Below are 17,867 nucleotides of genomic sequence, written 5' to 3'. Positions count from 1 at the left end.
AAAGCTCAGAAAGAGCCGAAGACATTTCAACTAACTATCTTTTGGAAGAACATCCCAGAATCTTGACGTGTAGCTTCCACATTTGACAATCGCTGAAAACCATTTTACGAGGAATGGATGATTGTAATGATTATTTCGTTTTACTAGAAAACTACAAATACCTGAGAGTTTTGTACTATATTTATGATTGTTTGAATTAACGTTCCTTTTCACTCGTCTTCTGGCTTCACACTTACAACTTAGAGGATTCTAGCATTCGAATGCTGAGGTAGTACGCGTTACAGTAAGAATCTAAGCTCTTTTATAGAGCACGTGTATGTGTCAGATTAGGTAATTCCAAGAAAAAAACACTCCCATCTTCATATACTTTTATTAATCTCAGAACTACAATATAGTCAGATGATATAAACTGTAAATAGTTGTGTAAATAATCTCAACATACACAAAGAAAAAGTCAAGATTCTCCGACACAACACAACACGCGCCAATCGAATCACACTTGACGGAGAAGCTTTGAAGGATGTAAAAATATTTACATATCCGGTTAGCATCATTGCTGAGCATAGTGGATCTGATACAAATGTGAAGGCACAAATCGGCAAAACAAGAGCAGCATATCTACAACTGAAGAACATCAGGAACTCAAAACAACTGTCTATCAACCAACACCAAGTTAAGAATTTTCAATACAAATGTCAAGACAGTTCTACTGTATGGAGCGGAAACTTGAAGAACTACGAAACAAATCATCCAGAAGATATAAGTGTTTATTAACAGTCGTCTACGCAAAATACTTCGGATCCGTTGACCAGAAACTATCAGCAACATCCTACTGTGTTAGAGAACAAACCAGATTCCAACGGAGGTTGAAATCAAGAAGAAACGCTGGAAGTGGATAGGACACAGATTGAGGAAAGCACCGAACTGCGTCACAAAGCAAGCTCACACATGGAATCCTCAAAGCCATAGGAGAAGTGGAAGACCAAAGAACACATTACGTCGAGAAATGTAGACAGACCTGAGAAGAATGAACAACAATTGTATGGAACTATAAAGGAAGGTGGTTGACGGAGTGTGTTGGAGAATGCTGGTTGGTTGCTTAAGTAAGCATGAGTTCTTATCAAGGTTTGAGCTGATCATATTAAGGAAACTGAGAGCTGAATAGATTTACTAAAATTACATAATGTCATGTTTTTTATGTCCCGATTCGTACGAATAATCAATCTGAGTCAGTTCTTCAGAGAATGCATAAATAAACAGTTCAGAATAATCTAAAGCAAAAGTATTCAGTACAATAAGTCAAAATCAGTTATGACCATGTTGACATCATGTCATGCTGGATAAGGTATTTTCTTTTCTGATTGATATGCTTTGAAAGTACAATAAATTTATACAAATATAATATAGTCAATAGATAGATAGTTAGGTAGGTATGTAGGCAGCTATGTTTATGACAAAATCAATATTAATTACATTGTTGATAAATGTTTGATTCTCTCATGGATCAATATAAAACTCAAGAAACACAAAATTATCGGTTAATGTTACTTAATATCAAAAAGGGTTTTTTGTAGATATTATAGTAATTTCAATAGTTAAGATCATGAATCAATTGAAGCTAGACCACAATTGAAGACTTGGAAGCACTGGACGGCCGTTTCATCTTATTGTGAGACTCTTCAGCAGTGCGCACCCATGATCCCATGAACCCAAGACAGTCGGTCTCACATGAGAACGCTTATTCTCTAGACCAAAGTCGTCATCCATCGGTGTTAATGTCAAACCTCAACCAATCCACGAAATTGCGCGACCATCTTCCATTGTACTGAACTAGATACTTGCCTCTATCCTACATGGATTAACTTCGCTAATCACGGCTTCTTACTAGAACTCCAAAAATCCCCTCACAAAGCTAGCAACTAGTGATCACATGGTAATTATCAGTATAGGGGTTGTGGAGATTATTACTGTACATTAAAGTTGATCTAATCTATCAATTATATGATAAGAAGAAAATTAAACCTTATATGGGTCCAAAATCTTCATTGATAACAACCAAATAAATCAAATATTGAAATGACAAGTTGTTAACCATCTTCCTTGTCAAGCTGATTGTTTTTAGAGCATTAAAATTTCTAGCATTCAATAAATTAACCAAAATGTTGAGTTATTTACACTAGTAAAAACACTACAACTTCATCAACCGAGCCCTGATGAACATTGAGAATTAGACAATGAGATATTGGTTATTACTAATATAGACATCTTAGTTTTATATATGATGTTGACTTCCATAAAGTTTTATGTTACCATTTCTGATTTTGAAAAAGTGACACATCATCACTTTCCATAGTTACTGTCGATTTCATTAAGATGGGAGATTCACCATATTGTCACATTCCAGTTGATCTCTTTTAACCATCTGGAAGTTCAAAGTTTCATATACAACATCTGGTATAACAAGGATAAAATTGTTAGGGTTCATCTGTCAAACTAAAAAAATCTACACGACTATGCAGTTACCAATATCTATTATGCTTCATAGTAAAAATCATTTCACAACCTCAAAGGCTGATAACTTTAAAAAAAGATAACTCAAAACATTAAAACTACTCGTCATCTGGATATACCTGCATCTCAGAGTTGATGTTCACTCCGGGACTAGAACTTAGTACCGTCCACTTCAAAAGTCATCGCGTTATCCACTCTCTCTCTCTCTTTTTTGGTGAATATCAATAAATTAGATTAAGGATCGAACAAAAAAAGCTTGTTGATTGCATTTTTTTAAATGTCTCTAAACCTAATGAAAATGAAGACTCTTCTAATGAATGAATGTAATCAGCAAAACCGAAAGGAGTAATCTGCATAAGTTAAATTCATATTGCATAGAAACAAACAATAAGTAGGTGAATAGATTGTTGTTCAATTCATATGCGTAAGTCTACATATATCAAATTATTCTAATCGAATAAATTATCAACATTATCAATAAGAGTAGTGGTAGCAATAATAAAATTAGTAATTTACATAACTTTAAGTGGTATTTACCATAAATTGACTTGACTTAGGGTACCAGCAGTGATCGAAAGCTGTCTCAATCTAGTACCAGAGTGCATAAGTGTTCTTACCCATAACCTTCATTAATAACCAAGCGTCAAACATACAGGTCCTACTTAATGTACTCAGATGAAATGGATGTTAATTGGTCTCTTTTTTCCATTGATGCTGAAAAATGCGGTCAATGTGTGATGAATACCAACTGGTAAGTAAATGAATCTCTATAAATCTCTTGTTAAAAATAATATTCATCAAGAATTTTGATCATGTATAGAACCATTTCAGATCAGAACAGGCATAACACTTTACTTAGAGACTTTTTATCAATGTGTTCACAGTGATTCACCTTCACATGGTAATCTATTACAAAATAGTTTCAGATCTGATAGTGAATACGATATCATTGACAAGATTAGTCAAAATCCATACGTTTTACCACATTCATTGTCATCAATGAGCTTCCAATTAGTAATTTTCTTTCTACTAACTCATCATCAGAAACCACATGATGACGCTATGAATATAGAATTCAGATCATAATTTATAAACACTCAGTACAATGAGACTAGAATTTATGGATGACATTTGAGAGACACTAGACTGATCTTGAAAGTGTCCATTTAATAATTAAGACCAAATGTGGATTATAAAACTGTATGAAAAATTAGAATTCTGATTTACAATTGATGATTAAGGTTACCAATTAGATTTAATGTTTTCATCATGATCTAACATCATCTATAATATCAAAATGATATTTAATCAAATGAATGGATGAATTTCGCGCCAAAATTCGAAACCTGTTTTCTTATATCTGATTGGTTCGTCTATAAATTATAGTCTTGGCCATAGTACTATTGAAATGTATACTTCTTTAATATTGGAATGAAAACATGCCATTATGCTAATCTACAATGATAAATAACCTATATGAACATTCAGAATACATATTGACTAATGATGACAGATAGAAAGGTATACCATATATCATATACCATATATAGTTGTATAATAACTAACTGAAGATCTATTGAGGTAACTCAATTAAATTGGATCAATGTTAGTAATACACATATACATTATACACTAGATACAACATATTTGTGAAAAAAGGATTGTTGAAATGATTATATTAAACAACAAATTGATTAATTATGAATTGAATCAACCTAGAAGAGATTTTTAAAATTAGTTACCAAGGTAATCAAAAACACCAAATAATTATGTTTATTCCAGTTGGCAACTATAGAAAAGTGAATATTCATAACCTTTAATTAGAGTTGAATGGATGAATGATTTTCAGATTGCTGAGTAGGTTCACGATATTGCGTAACCGTCTTCTTATAATATTGGATTATGTTTGATCTTTTTTTGTATTCAGTTTAGCCTATATCTAAGCAAGATACTTAACATCTATTGGCTGGATACTATCAGCAACAGTCTTTTGTGATACAGATTCCAGATAAAGAGGAAATTAAGAAAAGATGTTGGAAGTGGATAGGATATATATTGAAGAAATCATCAAACTGAATCACGAGGCAAGCTCTAACATGGAATCCTGAAGGAAAGCGGAAAAGAGGAAGGCCAAAGAACACATTACATCAGGAAATAGAAGTAGATATGATAAGAATGGATAACAACTGGAAAGAATTGCTTGGGACAAGGTTGAATGGAGAGTGGTGGTGGGTGAACTATTCTCTTCCACGAGTTCATTAGCCTATGTGTTAAACTCTATCAAAAGTCAATCAGTTACTTACCGTCATTCAGAAGGTTGCGAACAAATATTAATATAACTTATATTAGTATAGGTTGCAAGGAAATCAAGAAGAATCAGTATTGAAAACAGAATGGAGCTGTAATGCAATGGCAAATACGTGATAAACAAAACTGATAGATTAAATCAAAGGATAGAAATTTGAAAACCATACTTAGATAATGAATGCAACTGCACCTAATGACAACCAATTTGGAATTATATGATCTACTTTTCTCAACTGTTGATGTAGACTAATTCGATCAATCACAATCAGAAAGACTATATCTAACTCAGAATAGCTGCCATTTACTTCGTTAACTAAGATGTTAACTTTACTAAACTACTTCAATCTTTCTCCGACCTACTCATACATTGATCAGTACTTAATGTTAGAGTAGGCTGTGATCACTGTGACAGCTATTCTAAACCTCTACAAAATCTTCTATATACATAATAATCATACTTACATTACGGATCAAGACCAATAAAGATATCTTCCAGTCCTAGCTATGGAAGCCATAGCCTATAATGCAGTCAGTCAGCTACAACGTAGGATCAGACACATGTATGCATAGGTCTAAGTTGCCACACTTCGTTAGCACAACAACATGAACAGCGAATTCATAGAAGTAGTTAATTCAGTGGTGGTAATATATAAAAGAAAGATTGCATATAAGGATATAGTACAGGAAGAAAGAATTAGTTGGTAGAAAGAATGGTATAAAGTAATTTTAATCTCACAGTTTAAGGGAAGATAGAGAGTGTATACACCGACGCCATTGTGATTGATTCTGAGTCATGTCACACACAGTCTACAACCATTGGCTCACACTACAGATTAGTGACTTCAAGGATTGATGTCACGTTTTGGTTTAGCCACCCCTAAATTTCTTCCAACCATTCTCAACACAAATGAGCATCCCGCATCGTGGTAATCGGTGTTCAGGCACACGTAACGCGTGGTCCAACCATCTCAGTCGACGAACATTTACAACCTCACCAACTGATTTACCATCATTCTCTAATACCCTATGTCTCACCTCACTATTACTTAGTTGATGATCCCAGTAGATGCGAGTAATATTTCTAAGGTATCTTTGATCAAATAGTAGTAGCTAACGAGTATCTTCTACTGTTAATGTCCACGTTTCGCAGCTATAAATTAGAAGAGAACGAAATGCTGTGCAGTCTACTCGTCCTACTCGCGTTCGCGATAGGTGACGTAATTTGGCAAAAGCTAAACGAGTTTTCGAAGCCGTGCAAAGGTTTTGTCAGACACCACTCCATTAGAGCACATCCAACTTCTGAGATAAGTGAAGTTGTCAACACGTTTAACTATTTCACTCTTTATCCTTAGTTCAAGTGTTAACACAGGCCAGTCCTGAATCCACAATTTGCATTTAGTTAGGGAGAAACGTATCTCGAACATTCTGTCATCATTACTCAATGTTATCAAAAGACTTTATATTTTATCAGTATCTTCACCAAAACAGGACCATATCATCACCTGGATATTCCAAGCCAATAAATGGACCTCTTGGTCTTGCCTTACCTACAATGCATAATCTATATAAAAATCAAATAGTAATTGATCAGTAACACCATTATTATTACTATACACAAGTTTCAAAATGAATCTTCATGTATTTGTTGTTGTTGTGTGTGTGTGTGTGCGTTTATTGTTAGATCGGTTCTCATTTCCAACTATTATTTGACCCTTTAATTACTTCACTTAATAAGATTCATTTAAAAGATGATAGAATAATTGAAAGGAAAAGAAAAAAGAAAAAAAGAAAAAATGAAAAAAACAAACAAACGAAAAAAAGAACAAAACTTAAAGTAAGTTTTAATGTGAGAAAAATAACAACATTATGATTAAAGAAGAAAATACGGAAAACAATCCATGTGATTGATATGGACATAATGTGTAGTAATCATAAGATTGATTGTAGTTCTTTCTTTCTTTCTTCTTTCTGATTTTCTTTTCTTTTTTTCTCTTTTTCTTTAAAAATACATGTTTATATTGTATAAATGATCACATGTAGAGAAGTGTTTATAAGTTGCCCTCATATAAATCAATAGATTTAAGTAAAGTGCATTTTTATTTCTATGCATGTACCATCTCTGGTATGTTATGAATTCACATTGTTTGTCAGTTTCGAATTATAACAAAACTACTGTCCCGGTGTCAGGCAAGGTTGTTTACTCAAACCCTTTCTCTTTCTCCTGGAGATCGACTGGATTATGAAGACCTCAACATCTGGGGGGAGGGGTAAATGGAATACAGTGGATAGCACACATTGGGGAATGCACCTAACTGAGTCGCAAGGTAAGCCCTCACGTGGAATCCCCAAGGTCAAAGGAAAAGAGGAAGACCAAAGAACACATTACGTCGAGAAATGGAAACAGTCATGAGAAGAATGAACAACAGTTGGATAGAACTAGAAAGGAAGGCCTAGGACAGAGTGGGTTGAAGAATGCTGGTTGGCGGCATATGTTAGATTGCGAGTAACAGACTTAAGTAAGTGAGTAAGTAAGACTGTCCCTTAGATGATATCAGAGGTCTAATTTCAAAATATCTCTTTCAATTAATTCATTAAATATCATCGACAATTAGTTAAAGCAATTCATAGTATAAGGTTGTGTTAGACCAACCATTAAAAACCTGGAATCACTGGAAGTAATTCACATCAAACAATTGAATATTTACACCAGAAATTCTTTAAATTAAATAAGTGTATTAGTATAGTATAGTATTAGTGAACAGTTATAATGAGATAAATATAAACAGTTAATGAATGCATATGTGAATAGATTACAGGTTTTGTCTTACTGGATAATATGACCTGATCTAAGTTTCGAAGATCTACACTGAGTGTTATCCGTGTTCTGTCGTTCAAGTTACAAACTGGTTACTAATTTGAATGAATGATGATTTCTAATGAACCTAAAATCAAGATAGATCACTATTGAAAACCTGGAAGCACTGTACAGACCTTTCGTCCTATTGTGGGACTCCTCAACAGTACGCAATCTGTTGGTTTGACTTGTTTACAACTGTTTAACTAACAATCAATTATATGACTACGTCTAGACATAAATTGTTGGATATAATTTGGAAGGTACAACCCATTAGTTGAAATCTTATTGTCTAAACTAATCAGTCATTATTCCAAAAATGGAATTCATGTCTCGTAGCGTTTGTTATTTCGTTTTTTGACGAATTAATTTACTATATGGTAATACGTTAAACAAGTAAATAGTTGATTTCATGAGGCAATTAAAGCTAGACCACCATGGTAAACCTGGAAGCAGTGAACGGCTGTTTCGTCTAAATATGGGACTCTTCGGCCGTTGCGCTTCCACAATCGCGCCCGCCGGTTTCGAACCCAGGGCCTATCGATCTAGTGCACAAAAGCTTACTCCCTCTAGACCGCTGACTTGACGTCTAATGGTGTTAATATCTAACTTCAACCAATTTACGAAATTGTGCCACCGTCCACCACTGTCTTCATTGAATTACTATCTCTCAACAGACCCGGTTTAGCTTTAATTGACTCATGAATTCAACTATTAAATTAAAGTAAACAGTGTTTAACGAAATCAGTATTGGAATTCCATATATTTAACTTTGTAGTAAAATTGATTATGAATGAATTCTTGCCGTGACAATGAATCAGGTTACAATGTGAAATTATCGCCTAACAATAATTGTTCTCATGGTTGACTTGATCTCCTAGCTTTTAGTTAATCGATCAATTTCATGCAATCAACAATAAGAAAATCTTAATACAGCACTCAACTTAACAATTGATAGCAATATCAATCATCAATCCACGAATTGACGGTTAGCTCCATATAACATGAACTAGAGATTAGTTTGTGTAACAAGTTATAGGTAAACTGAAGGAGTGAGACGCTAAAGTAGCCTTGAGAATGTTCTCCTACCGATTAGGGTTAAATGAGGGTTATAAACTAGTGTATGTGATGAATTAGGATTATAATTTGACAATTGATGGTTAGGGATAGGGATTGGATTTAAAGTTTTTATCACGAATTACCATCAGCTAAAATGCTAAAACGTTATTTAGACAAATGGATGGATGAATTTCGCGCCAAAATCGAAGACCAGTTATCTTATATCTGATTGGTTCATCCATAAATTATGGTCTTACCGCTATCATTACAAAAGGAGCATTAGTTAACATGTCAGGGTGGATTTAATTCACTATTCTATAACTAACAAGATATTTAACGACTTCTATGTATTATACAATACCCAAAGTATTGTCTACAAAATTGTAAAATTGCACAATTCATTATCTTCATTAAAATTGGACAAAACTGTGGTATGTGCTATTCATCTAGACAGATATAAGTAGTATGTATCATCAATCAAAAGTGATATGTCTGAAGGCAGAAGGTTAAGAAGATCGAAGAAAAGAGAACAGGAACAATGAATGATTGGTATGGAAGTGAAAGAACAATGAAGTCTGTGGTAACTGTTTAACATTCTGCAAATGAAGTCTTCACTGTATGATTCTCAGATTTTGCTACGTTTTTCTATGATTTTGTGTGTTTAATTACATTCGATTGTGTTTACTTGTGATCTCGTTTCCTACAAAACTGTATATCACCAAAAGATTATAGACAACTAATAAACAACTTTCGTTTAAAAAAACATACACACTAATGGTACTTTTTAAGCAAAGGTAGTGGCTAGCAGTGGAATCAAGTTTGACGCGCGTTTCGTCCTATTTAGGACTCGTCAGTTGGATGTACCTGCTAATATGAGACTGATCAATTACAGTCCTAAATAACAATGAGAAGATACAAGTAAAACAACACTAAGTGAATTTACATTAATGGTACTGTGAGAAAAAAATTGACTTACGTCCAGTCGGTTTCGAATTTAAATATCCAGAAAGACGTTGCCAACTTGACATATTTCCGCCTTCTGAACGGATGTCTTATCAATGACTCTGTATGAATATTTTTTTAAAAAAATACTATTCCTGTTTATTCTGTTGTTCGAATTCCCGCTTTAATTGAAAATCCCTCTATTATATTCTGTTTTAAATATTAATATAACAGTTCTTCTGATGATAAGATTAGGTTGTGTGTGTGTGTTTGTTTGTTTTAACACGACCAGATCCTTTATTTTTCTTGAATGATTTCAATTCGGGTGTTTTTTTATATTAAACAGATCCTTTTTTGAATGATTTCAATGTGGATGTTTATTTTAACTTGACCAGACCCTTTATTTTTCTTGAATGATTTCAATGTGGATGTTTGTTTTAACTTCACTAGATCCTGTTTCCTGAATGATTTCAATGTGGATGTTTATTTTAACTTGACCAGATCTTTGTTTCTTGAATGATTTCAATGTGGACAGTAACATAAAGTTTTAACAATTATACCAAATATATGTTAGTAACTAATTCTTCAATGATTTATTGGAAACAATAACTAATGAAAGGAGAATTATATTAATATTTAGCAAATTGTTTTATTCATTAGATAACTAAAATACCATTGGTCACCTGATATCAATAAAAGTCGATAATGGTATATATTCACTTTCTTATTTGTGCATAAAGCTAATATCATTGTGCTCAAATGAATAATAACATATACATATATATAAGTGAATGTGTTTATGATTAATTAACCAATGGAAGTACGAGCTGTTCAAAGACAGATACTATGGTAGATATATATATGTGTGAACTACATATGCATACACTTATACTTCATGTATAGCATATATATATATATATATATATATATATATATATATATATATATATATATATATATATATATATATAAGGTGTGTACCTTCTAATAAATGAGCTGTGATTTTCATTATAGTCTAAGTGATTTCTAATGATTATGAATCTAATTTCATTAAAGAAAGTTGTATGTTATCAAAGAAGTTGACTTGATAAACAAAGTATTTTGAAATGGAACGTTAGCCTGATGTTATAATTTATAAATAAAGGGGTAGAAACAGTCTAAAAGTATAAGTAGTTTAATATAAATATACATAGCATTACCACTTTAAATTAGAACTCTTCTTTTTGGAATAGATAGTTTATTCGTTACACTTTTAATTCCTTTGTAGATAAGGCCAGTATAAGTATTCTATTACAGGAATTCATTATGTTGTATTTGGTCATCGCAATTGTTGTGACGGAAAAAGCCGTTGATCACTTATACTCGGAATGAGGGTGGACCTCGGCAATTCCCACGATGTGAAAGTAAGAACACAAGACTGGTATAAGTGATGATTTATTAGCCCCAAAACACGACGACGACAAACGACGAATCAAAATAGTCTAAAATACACTGGTTTTCTATATTGATTTTACACCCATTTTTGATTAATAATTAGGATTAGATCACATACTCAATTATAACAAATCACAGACTGAGTATAGTTAATGTCAATGGGATACAAGAATATGCCGTATATTATACAGAATCAAATATCATACGACAAAAGAAAACAAATACTGCCGTGCATGATCATCACATTGAATTAGGAGGGAAATAATATTGAACAAAACTCATAATAAGTAAATCAATCGAATATTGATTTTTTTTTCCATCATATCACATTAGAACCTCTCCATATATGGTTAATAGATTATACTCTTAACATGATGTTAGACATGAAATTATTGAATGTGATGTGTGCTAAGATTATCTGACTGTTGATTTCTAAAGTGTTACAAACCATAATTACTTACTTCACTTAGTATTGTTTTGCTTGTATGCTTCCCATTGAGGTTTAAGACTGCAATTGATCAGTGTGTTATTAGCATATGTGCATACTGTGTGTATGCCTCGATATTACCTGAATTCACAAGCTATATGTAAGCAATGATGGATGGTGGCTAGCAGTGGAATCCAGTTTGACGCGCGTTTCGTCCTATTTGGGACTCGCCAGTTGGATGTACCTGCATCTCAGTTGATATTCAATCTAGGACTCGAACCCAGTACCATGCCAATAACAGACTGATCGATTACAGTTTTAAACCCCAATGGGAAGATACAAGCCAAACAATACCAAGTGAATTTAAATTCACCCCATTGCACAAGCAAATGGCTATCAGGGCTCAGTATCTGAGTGGATCACGAGGTGGCGTTTGAAGCGAATGGTACTGGGTTCGAGTCCTAGAGCGGACGTCAGCTTAGATGCAGGTACATCCAACTTCGTCCCAAGTAGGATGAAGTGGTGGTCGTTCTGGATTCCACTGCTAGCCACTATCCATCTTTGCTTATAAAATCTTTCATATCCATTGTCTACTAGTTTGTGTGTGTATATATACATATATAACTCCATCTTGTATTTATTGGACCATATAAATTATAAATGATTAATTGACATGTAATTTACCTATGAATTAATTTAGTGTTGTTATTTGATTACATGTTCAAGTTGTCGGTTTATTCAATCGTGTTGTTGTTGTTGATATATACTTATCGTCTACTTAGATATTATTCCCTCTAGTTACATTCACTATGTTTTTTTCCGAGTATAATCACATTTAATAGAGATGAGTTAAACACAGAATCAAGGATCAAAGATCTCATTGGCGATGATAGGTTTTCTTTGAAAAGCATTCAGAAAATAATATTTGAGTACAAAGATGAATGGTGGCTAACAGTGGAACTCGGGACGCACGTTTCGTCGTATATAAGACTCGTCATCTGGATGTACCTGCATCTTGGAGTTGATGTCCACGTTGGGACTCGAACCCAGTACCATTTTGTTTATATCTTCCCATACTTACTTACTTACTTACTTACTTACTTACTTACTTACTTACACCTGTTACTTCTAATGGAACATTGGCCACCGACCAGCATTCCCCAACATACTCTGTCATGGGTCTTCTTTTGTACTTCTATCCAATTGTTCATTATTCTTCTCATGTCTGTCTACATTTCTCGGAGTAATGTGTTCTTTGATCTTCCACTTCTCCTATGGCTTTGAGGATTCCATGTGTGAGCTTGCTTTGTGACGCAGTTCGGTGCTTTCCTCAATCTGTGTCCTATCCACTTCCAGCGTTTCTTCTTGATTTCAACCTCCGTTGGAATCTGGTTTGTTCTCTAACACAGTAGGATGTTGCTGATAGTTTCTGGTCAACGGATCCGAAGTATTTTGCGTAGACGACTGTTAATAAACACTTATATCTTCTGGATGATTTGTTTCGTAGTTCTTCAAGTTTCCGCTCCATACAGTAGAACTGTTTCGACATTTGTATTGAAAATTGTGGCATTGGTGTTCGTTGACAGACAATTGTTTTAAGTTCTAGATGTTCTTCAATTTGGGATATTCTGCTCTTGCTTTGATGATCCACACCTTCACATCTGCATTAAATCCGCCGTGTCCCAAGCTAAACTAATCACTATATTAAGTATTTCTTGGTTTTTTTAATTCATCATCTAAAGTAAATTACTGAATTTCTTCATTTGATTACAACAGATTTTTGTTAAATGGATCGAAGTTGACTTGGATTTTGTTGAAGCTAATTCATTAATCCCCTTAATACTTCAAGATATCCGTTGAAACTATCTTTTTATCATCAATTTATTCAGGACACTATCAAGTGAGTTTTCTTTTTGCTGGAAATAGATACTTATATTCACAATCAATCGTTTTGTCAGTCAATAAAGAAATGAACTGACCTTTATTGTCCTGTTGAAATAAATTCAATCAGGGAATTATGAACAATCCTGTAGATAATTGAAGTTCTTTATGAAGGTCTAAATTTTTATTATGACACTTTAGATGGTGATTCAATTAAAAAAAAAATTTTAACTTTTAATTTGAATGTCTTCTTATGAAGAAATCGGATTACATTCAGTTAGTTGAATATTATCGAAATTTTGGATCTGGTAAGTGATTGTATTTATTTAGATGATGACTTGATTATGCCTACAGTTGTTCACTTTTTATTGCCCCAAATACCCTGGTACGGTCAAGAGTGAGGAGAGTCAACTCTCTATTTCACCAAATGCTCTCGGTTGGTCACGTGCATAAAACCACTGCCACAGAAGTCTTAATCATAGCCTTTTCAAAACATTATTGTTGTTTACGAAATTAAGAGGATGAAAAGCGAATGCCCAGTACTTTAACCCGACTAGGGGAGTTGGAAAACCATAATTCCAAACCATATGTGCACATGGACTCCACGGTCCTGAAGGAACAATTGGCGTATGAGCCAAACGTTGGTCACTGGCTACCATGAGACTGCATCTCCCGACGTTGCTCCACTGCGTTGTAGATCAGATCTTTAGGTCAAAGGCTCGAGGTGTGACTTCGTAAGGAAACCACCTGTTTCGGTCTGAGCACCCGAACAGTATCACAACCCACACACAAATCGAATGATTTATGTTGCGCATATCTAATTGATGCCTTCTTGTACCTATATTTATTTGTTTGAATAAATAAATAAATAAAGACTTCTTATCGGAATTTAATGTCTGCAACTAACAACTGAGTCAACATCATACCTTTTGTAACATGAATAATACCCGATATTTATTTCTTATCAGTATGGGGTTGTGGAGTTTTTGATTGAAATCAGGAACTGATTGATGTTAGACCACCATTGAAAGCCGGGAAGTACTGGATAGCCGTTTCGTCCTGTTGTGGGACCCCTCAGCAGTGTGCGTTCACGATCCACGACTCCGCTCGCGGAATTCGAACCCAGGGCCTTTAGTCTCACGCGCGAACGCTTAACCTCTCAACCACTAAGCTGGCATTCAACGGTGAAGATTTTTTCTGTCATAGAGGGTGGTTTTCACATTCTCAACTATTTTCCAACTAAAAGCAATAATAAACATTGAATAGACTTTTCAACTATAAACATGTAAGCCTAAATCAAGTAGAGCTTTTTGTCTATCTCTTTCACTGATTTATTCATGTTCCACGTATTCAGTGAGTCTTTCCTTACTACAAATCTTTTAAATCCATATTTAATCTAACGTCGAGTTTCATAAAACGCATACAAGTGCATTCTAAATCTCGTAATAGGCTGATACATTAACCAAGTGTCCATGGAATCATTAACTTTCAACATAGTAAGCTGTTAAATAATGAAGATTTTGTCAAATCGGTTGTCGGTTATCAACAGTTTTATCATAAGATTAATCGTGTATTCATTTTTCTGAGTATGAATTAATTCGGAAATTGAAGTACGTTAACTGAATGGTCATCGAAACAAATATTCATTGATGGAGAATAATGCGGTTAAGTTCCCAAGTGTTAGATTTTATTCTAAGAGAATAGTAACTAGTTGTCATCTATCTACTAGCAAAATGTTTAATTGATCCATGTAACATATTTCGCAGAACATCTTAGTAAAATCTGAGAATCATAGAGTGAAGACTTCATTGTTCTCTCGTTTCTACACCCATCATTCTTTGTTCTTGTTCTCTTTCCTTTGATCTTATCAACCTTCTGCCTCCAGAAATATCACTTTCGACTAATGATAATGCATACTACTTATATCTGTCGACATCAGTAGTACAACCACATAAGGACGTGTTTACAAATTATTTTCACAGCAAGATAAATCATTACGAAAACAGATTATTTATCACCTTCATTTCTTATTGAACAGGTCAATTAAGACTAAAAATCACCTTATTGTTTATATTTACAAAGACGTATATTAAAGCTAGACTACCGTTGAAAACCTGGGAGAACTGGACGGGACTCCTATACAACGCGCACCCATGAAACCAGAGCCTTCGCGCAAAAGGTTTAACCTCTAGGCCACTGAGCCAGCATCCAACGATGTTAATGTCTATCTTCAACCAGTCCACGAAATTGAGTCACCGTCCACCATTTTCTTTGGCGAGCTACTATCTCACAACAGACCCCGTTGAACTCCACTGATCACGGCTTCGCACTAGAACTTCAGGAAATACCTCTTGTAAAAACTGTTATAGGCTAATACAATTAAATGATAGACTCATCCTAATGACCTAATTTAGCATTAGAAAATACCTAGAAAAGAAACATACAAAAACTACGATTGGACATATGAAAAGGTATGCCCAAGAAACAACTAAAGAGCCAGTTATAAACATAGAAAAAAATGATATAGAGTGCCAATCAAAAGTAGGCTATACAAAAGGTCAATCGATAGCGATCACAAGTCACATAAAGGTCAAGTGTATTTCATTGAAGTCAAAATGGGTCAATGTTCCAAACATAGACTGGAATCTATACATGGAAGAGTATTTGTGCATTTTATTCGGTAGTCCAATGGACTTGATCAGTTGGAAGAAGGGAGGGGGTTGGCACATCACATCAAACTTTAGACACTGCACATCACAAGAGTTTCTGACGACAGTGTTTTTGTTAGACACATACGAAAATAAACAAAATCCCAGAATGTTAAACAATTTTAGTAGATCAACCTCAATCTATTTTGCAGCAGGAACAACTACAGCAAAAAACAATTACAAGCATCACAATCGAAAATGATCGAATCGATGACACAAAACTGATCAATTCAGTAAAATTCAGTACAAGTATTCGAATTAAGGAACTCAAATACCGAATCACTAGTCAAGTCAATGAGCCATTTTCATTTTGATCTCGATGCTGATGTTACATTTGGAATCCTGGTTCAAGAGGTATGAGAACATTTTTCAAGTTGACTCTTCGAAGGTGAGAATTATACTTCACAAATTTTTACTAGGAAAACAAGACTGGACAGTAGTACAAACATTGCTTAACACATTAAGACGTATTATCATAGGTATACTGTTTTATTTATTTATTTATTTAAACAAATAAACATTGGTACAAGGAGGCACCAAATAGATATGCGCCACATAAATCATTCGATTTGTGTGAGGGCTGTGATACTGCCCGGGTGCCCAGACCAAAGCAGGTGATTTTCTTAGGGGGCCACACCCCGAGTCTTTGACCTAAAGGTCTGACCCACAAGGCAGTGGAGCATCGTAAGGAGATGCAGTCCCATGGTAGCCGGTTACCGAAAGTTGGTTCATACGCCATTTGTTCCCACAGGATACTGGAGCCCATGTGCACCATTGGTTTGGAATCCGGTTAAAGCGCCAGACATTTGCTTTTCGTCCTCTCATTTTCGTAAACAACACCCGTGGTGCGAGAAGGCAGTGAGTAGGACTTCTCTGGCAGAGGGTGTATACGCGTGGCCATGTGAGAGCATTTCGAGAGGGAGGTCGGGCCCACTCCACTCTCGGCCATACCAGGGCATTTGGAGGCTACTGTTCAGTGTTGAACTACAGACCGAAATCCCCTGCTTGACTTTCAATGTGATACAGAACAGGCTAAACCTGTGGTATACTGCGCACAAAAGACCAAATATCCTGTAGCGGTAAATAAATACCCAAAATCAATAACCGTGTGAGTCTTCGACATTGGATGCTGACCACATCAGTTTTAATGGACTCATCTAGCTGAAGGCGCTCGATGATGCATCCACACCAGATCACGAGTAGGAACTCCGTGCTCAACTTCTTCTGCAATCACTAGCCAGTTTAGATCAGTCGCTTATCGATATACTGATGGTTCATCAAATATATCTTCGAACCTGAACTGCCAACTAACTGGATAGATGAGTCACTCATAGTCAAAATCAATACATCTGATGAATGCTGCATCAAAATGTTAGGAAAACGACAGCTTACATCTGTTAAAATGAAATTTATAACTGAATGTTTGCAATAGTATAAGGAACGAATCGAAATTCTAAAAACGATCATCAAATCAATAACTCTAACCATAAATACATCAAACAACTTTGAGTAGCCATTAACGGATTGTAACAAAATATATAAGATTATAGAATTTCTAAAAAGACATATACAAACCTGCCACATCCAATGTACAGAACTCTTTACATATGCAAAAACAACTATTGAGCCCCATTAGTTGTAACGTTACTTAATATCAGAAGAGGTTTTTGTGGATATTATAGTAATTTAATAGTTGAATTCATGAGTCAGCTGAAGCTAGACCACCATTATGGAAAACCTGGAA

At 34.5% G+C, this 17,867-nt stretch overlaps 1 protein-coding gene across 1 annotated transcript in view; it reads right to left on the bottom strand.

Moving 5' to 3' along the window:
• TBC1D2B (TBC1 domain member 2B) overlaps positions 1-10,359 on the bottom strand; it is a 97,789-nt gene extending 87,430 nt beyond the window's left edge. The window contains exon 1 of the mRNA XM_051213955.1: positions 9,708-10,359. Within this exon, the coding sequence (XP_051072950.1) occupies positions 9,708-9,759 (52 nt within the window). The 5' untranslated portion in view covers positions 9,760-10,359. The remainder of the gene's footprint in view (positions 1-9,707) is intronic.
• Between the last annotated feature and the right edge of the window lie 7,508 nt (positions 10,360-17,867).

The sequence above is a fragment of the Schistosoma haematobium genome, chromosome 1 (assembly GCF_000699445.3).
Source record: "Schistosoma haematobium chromosome 1, whole genome shotgun sequence".
Classification (NCBI taxonomy): Eukaryota; Metazoa; Platyhelminthes; class Trematoda; order Strigeidida; family Schistosomatidae; genus Schistosoma; species Schistosoma haematobium.
The sequence above is the reverse complement of the archived record's forward strand: the minus strand, read 5'-3'. Positions and strand labels throughout refer to the sequence as shown.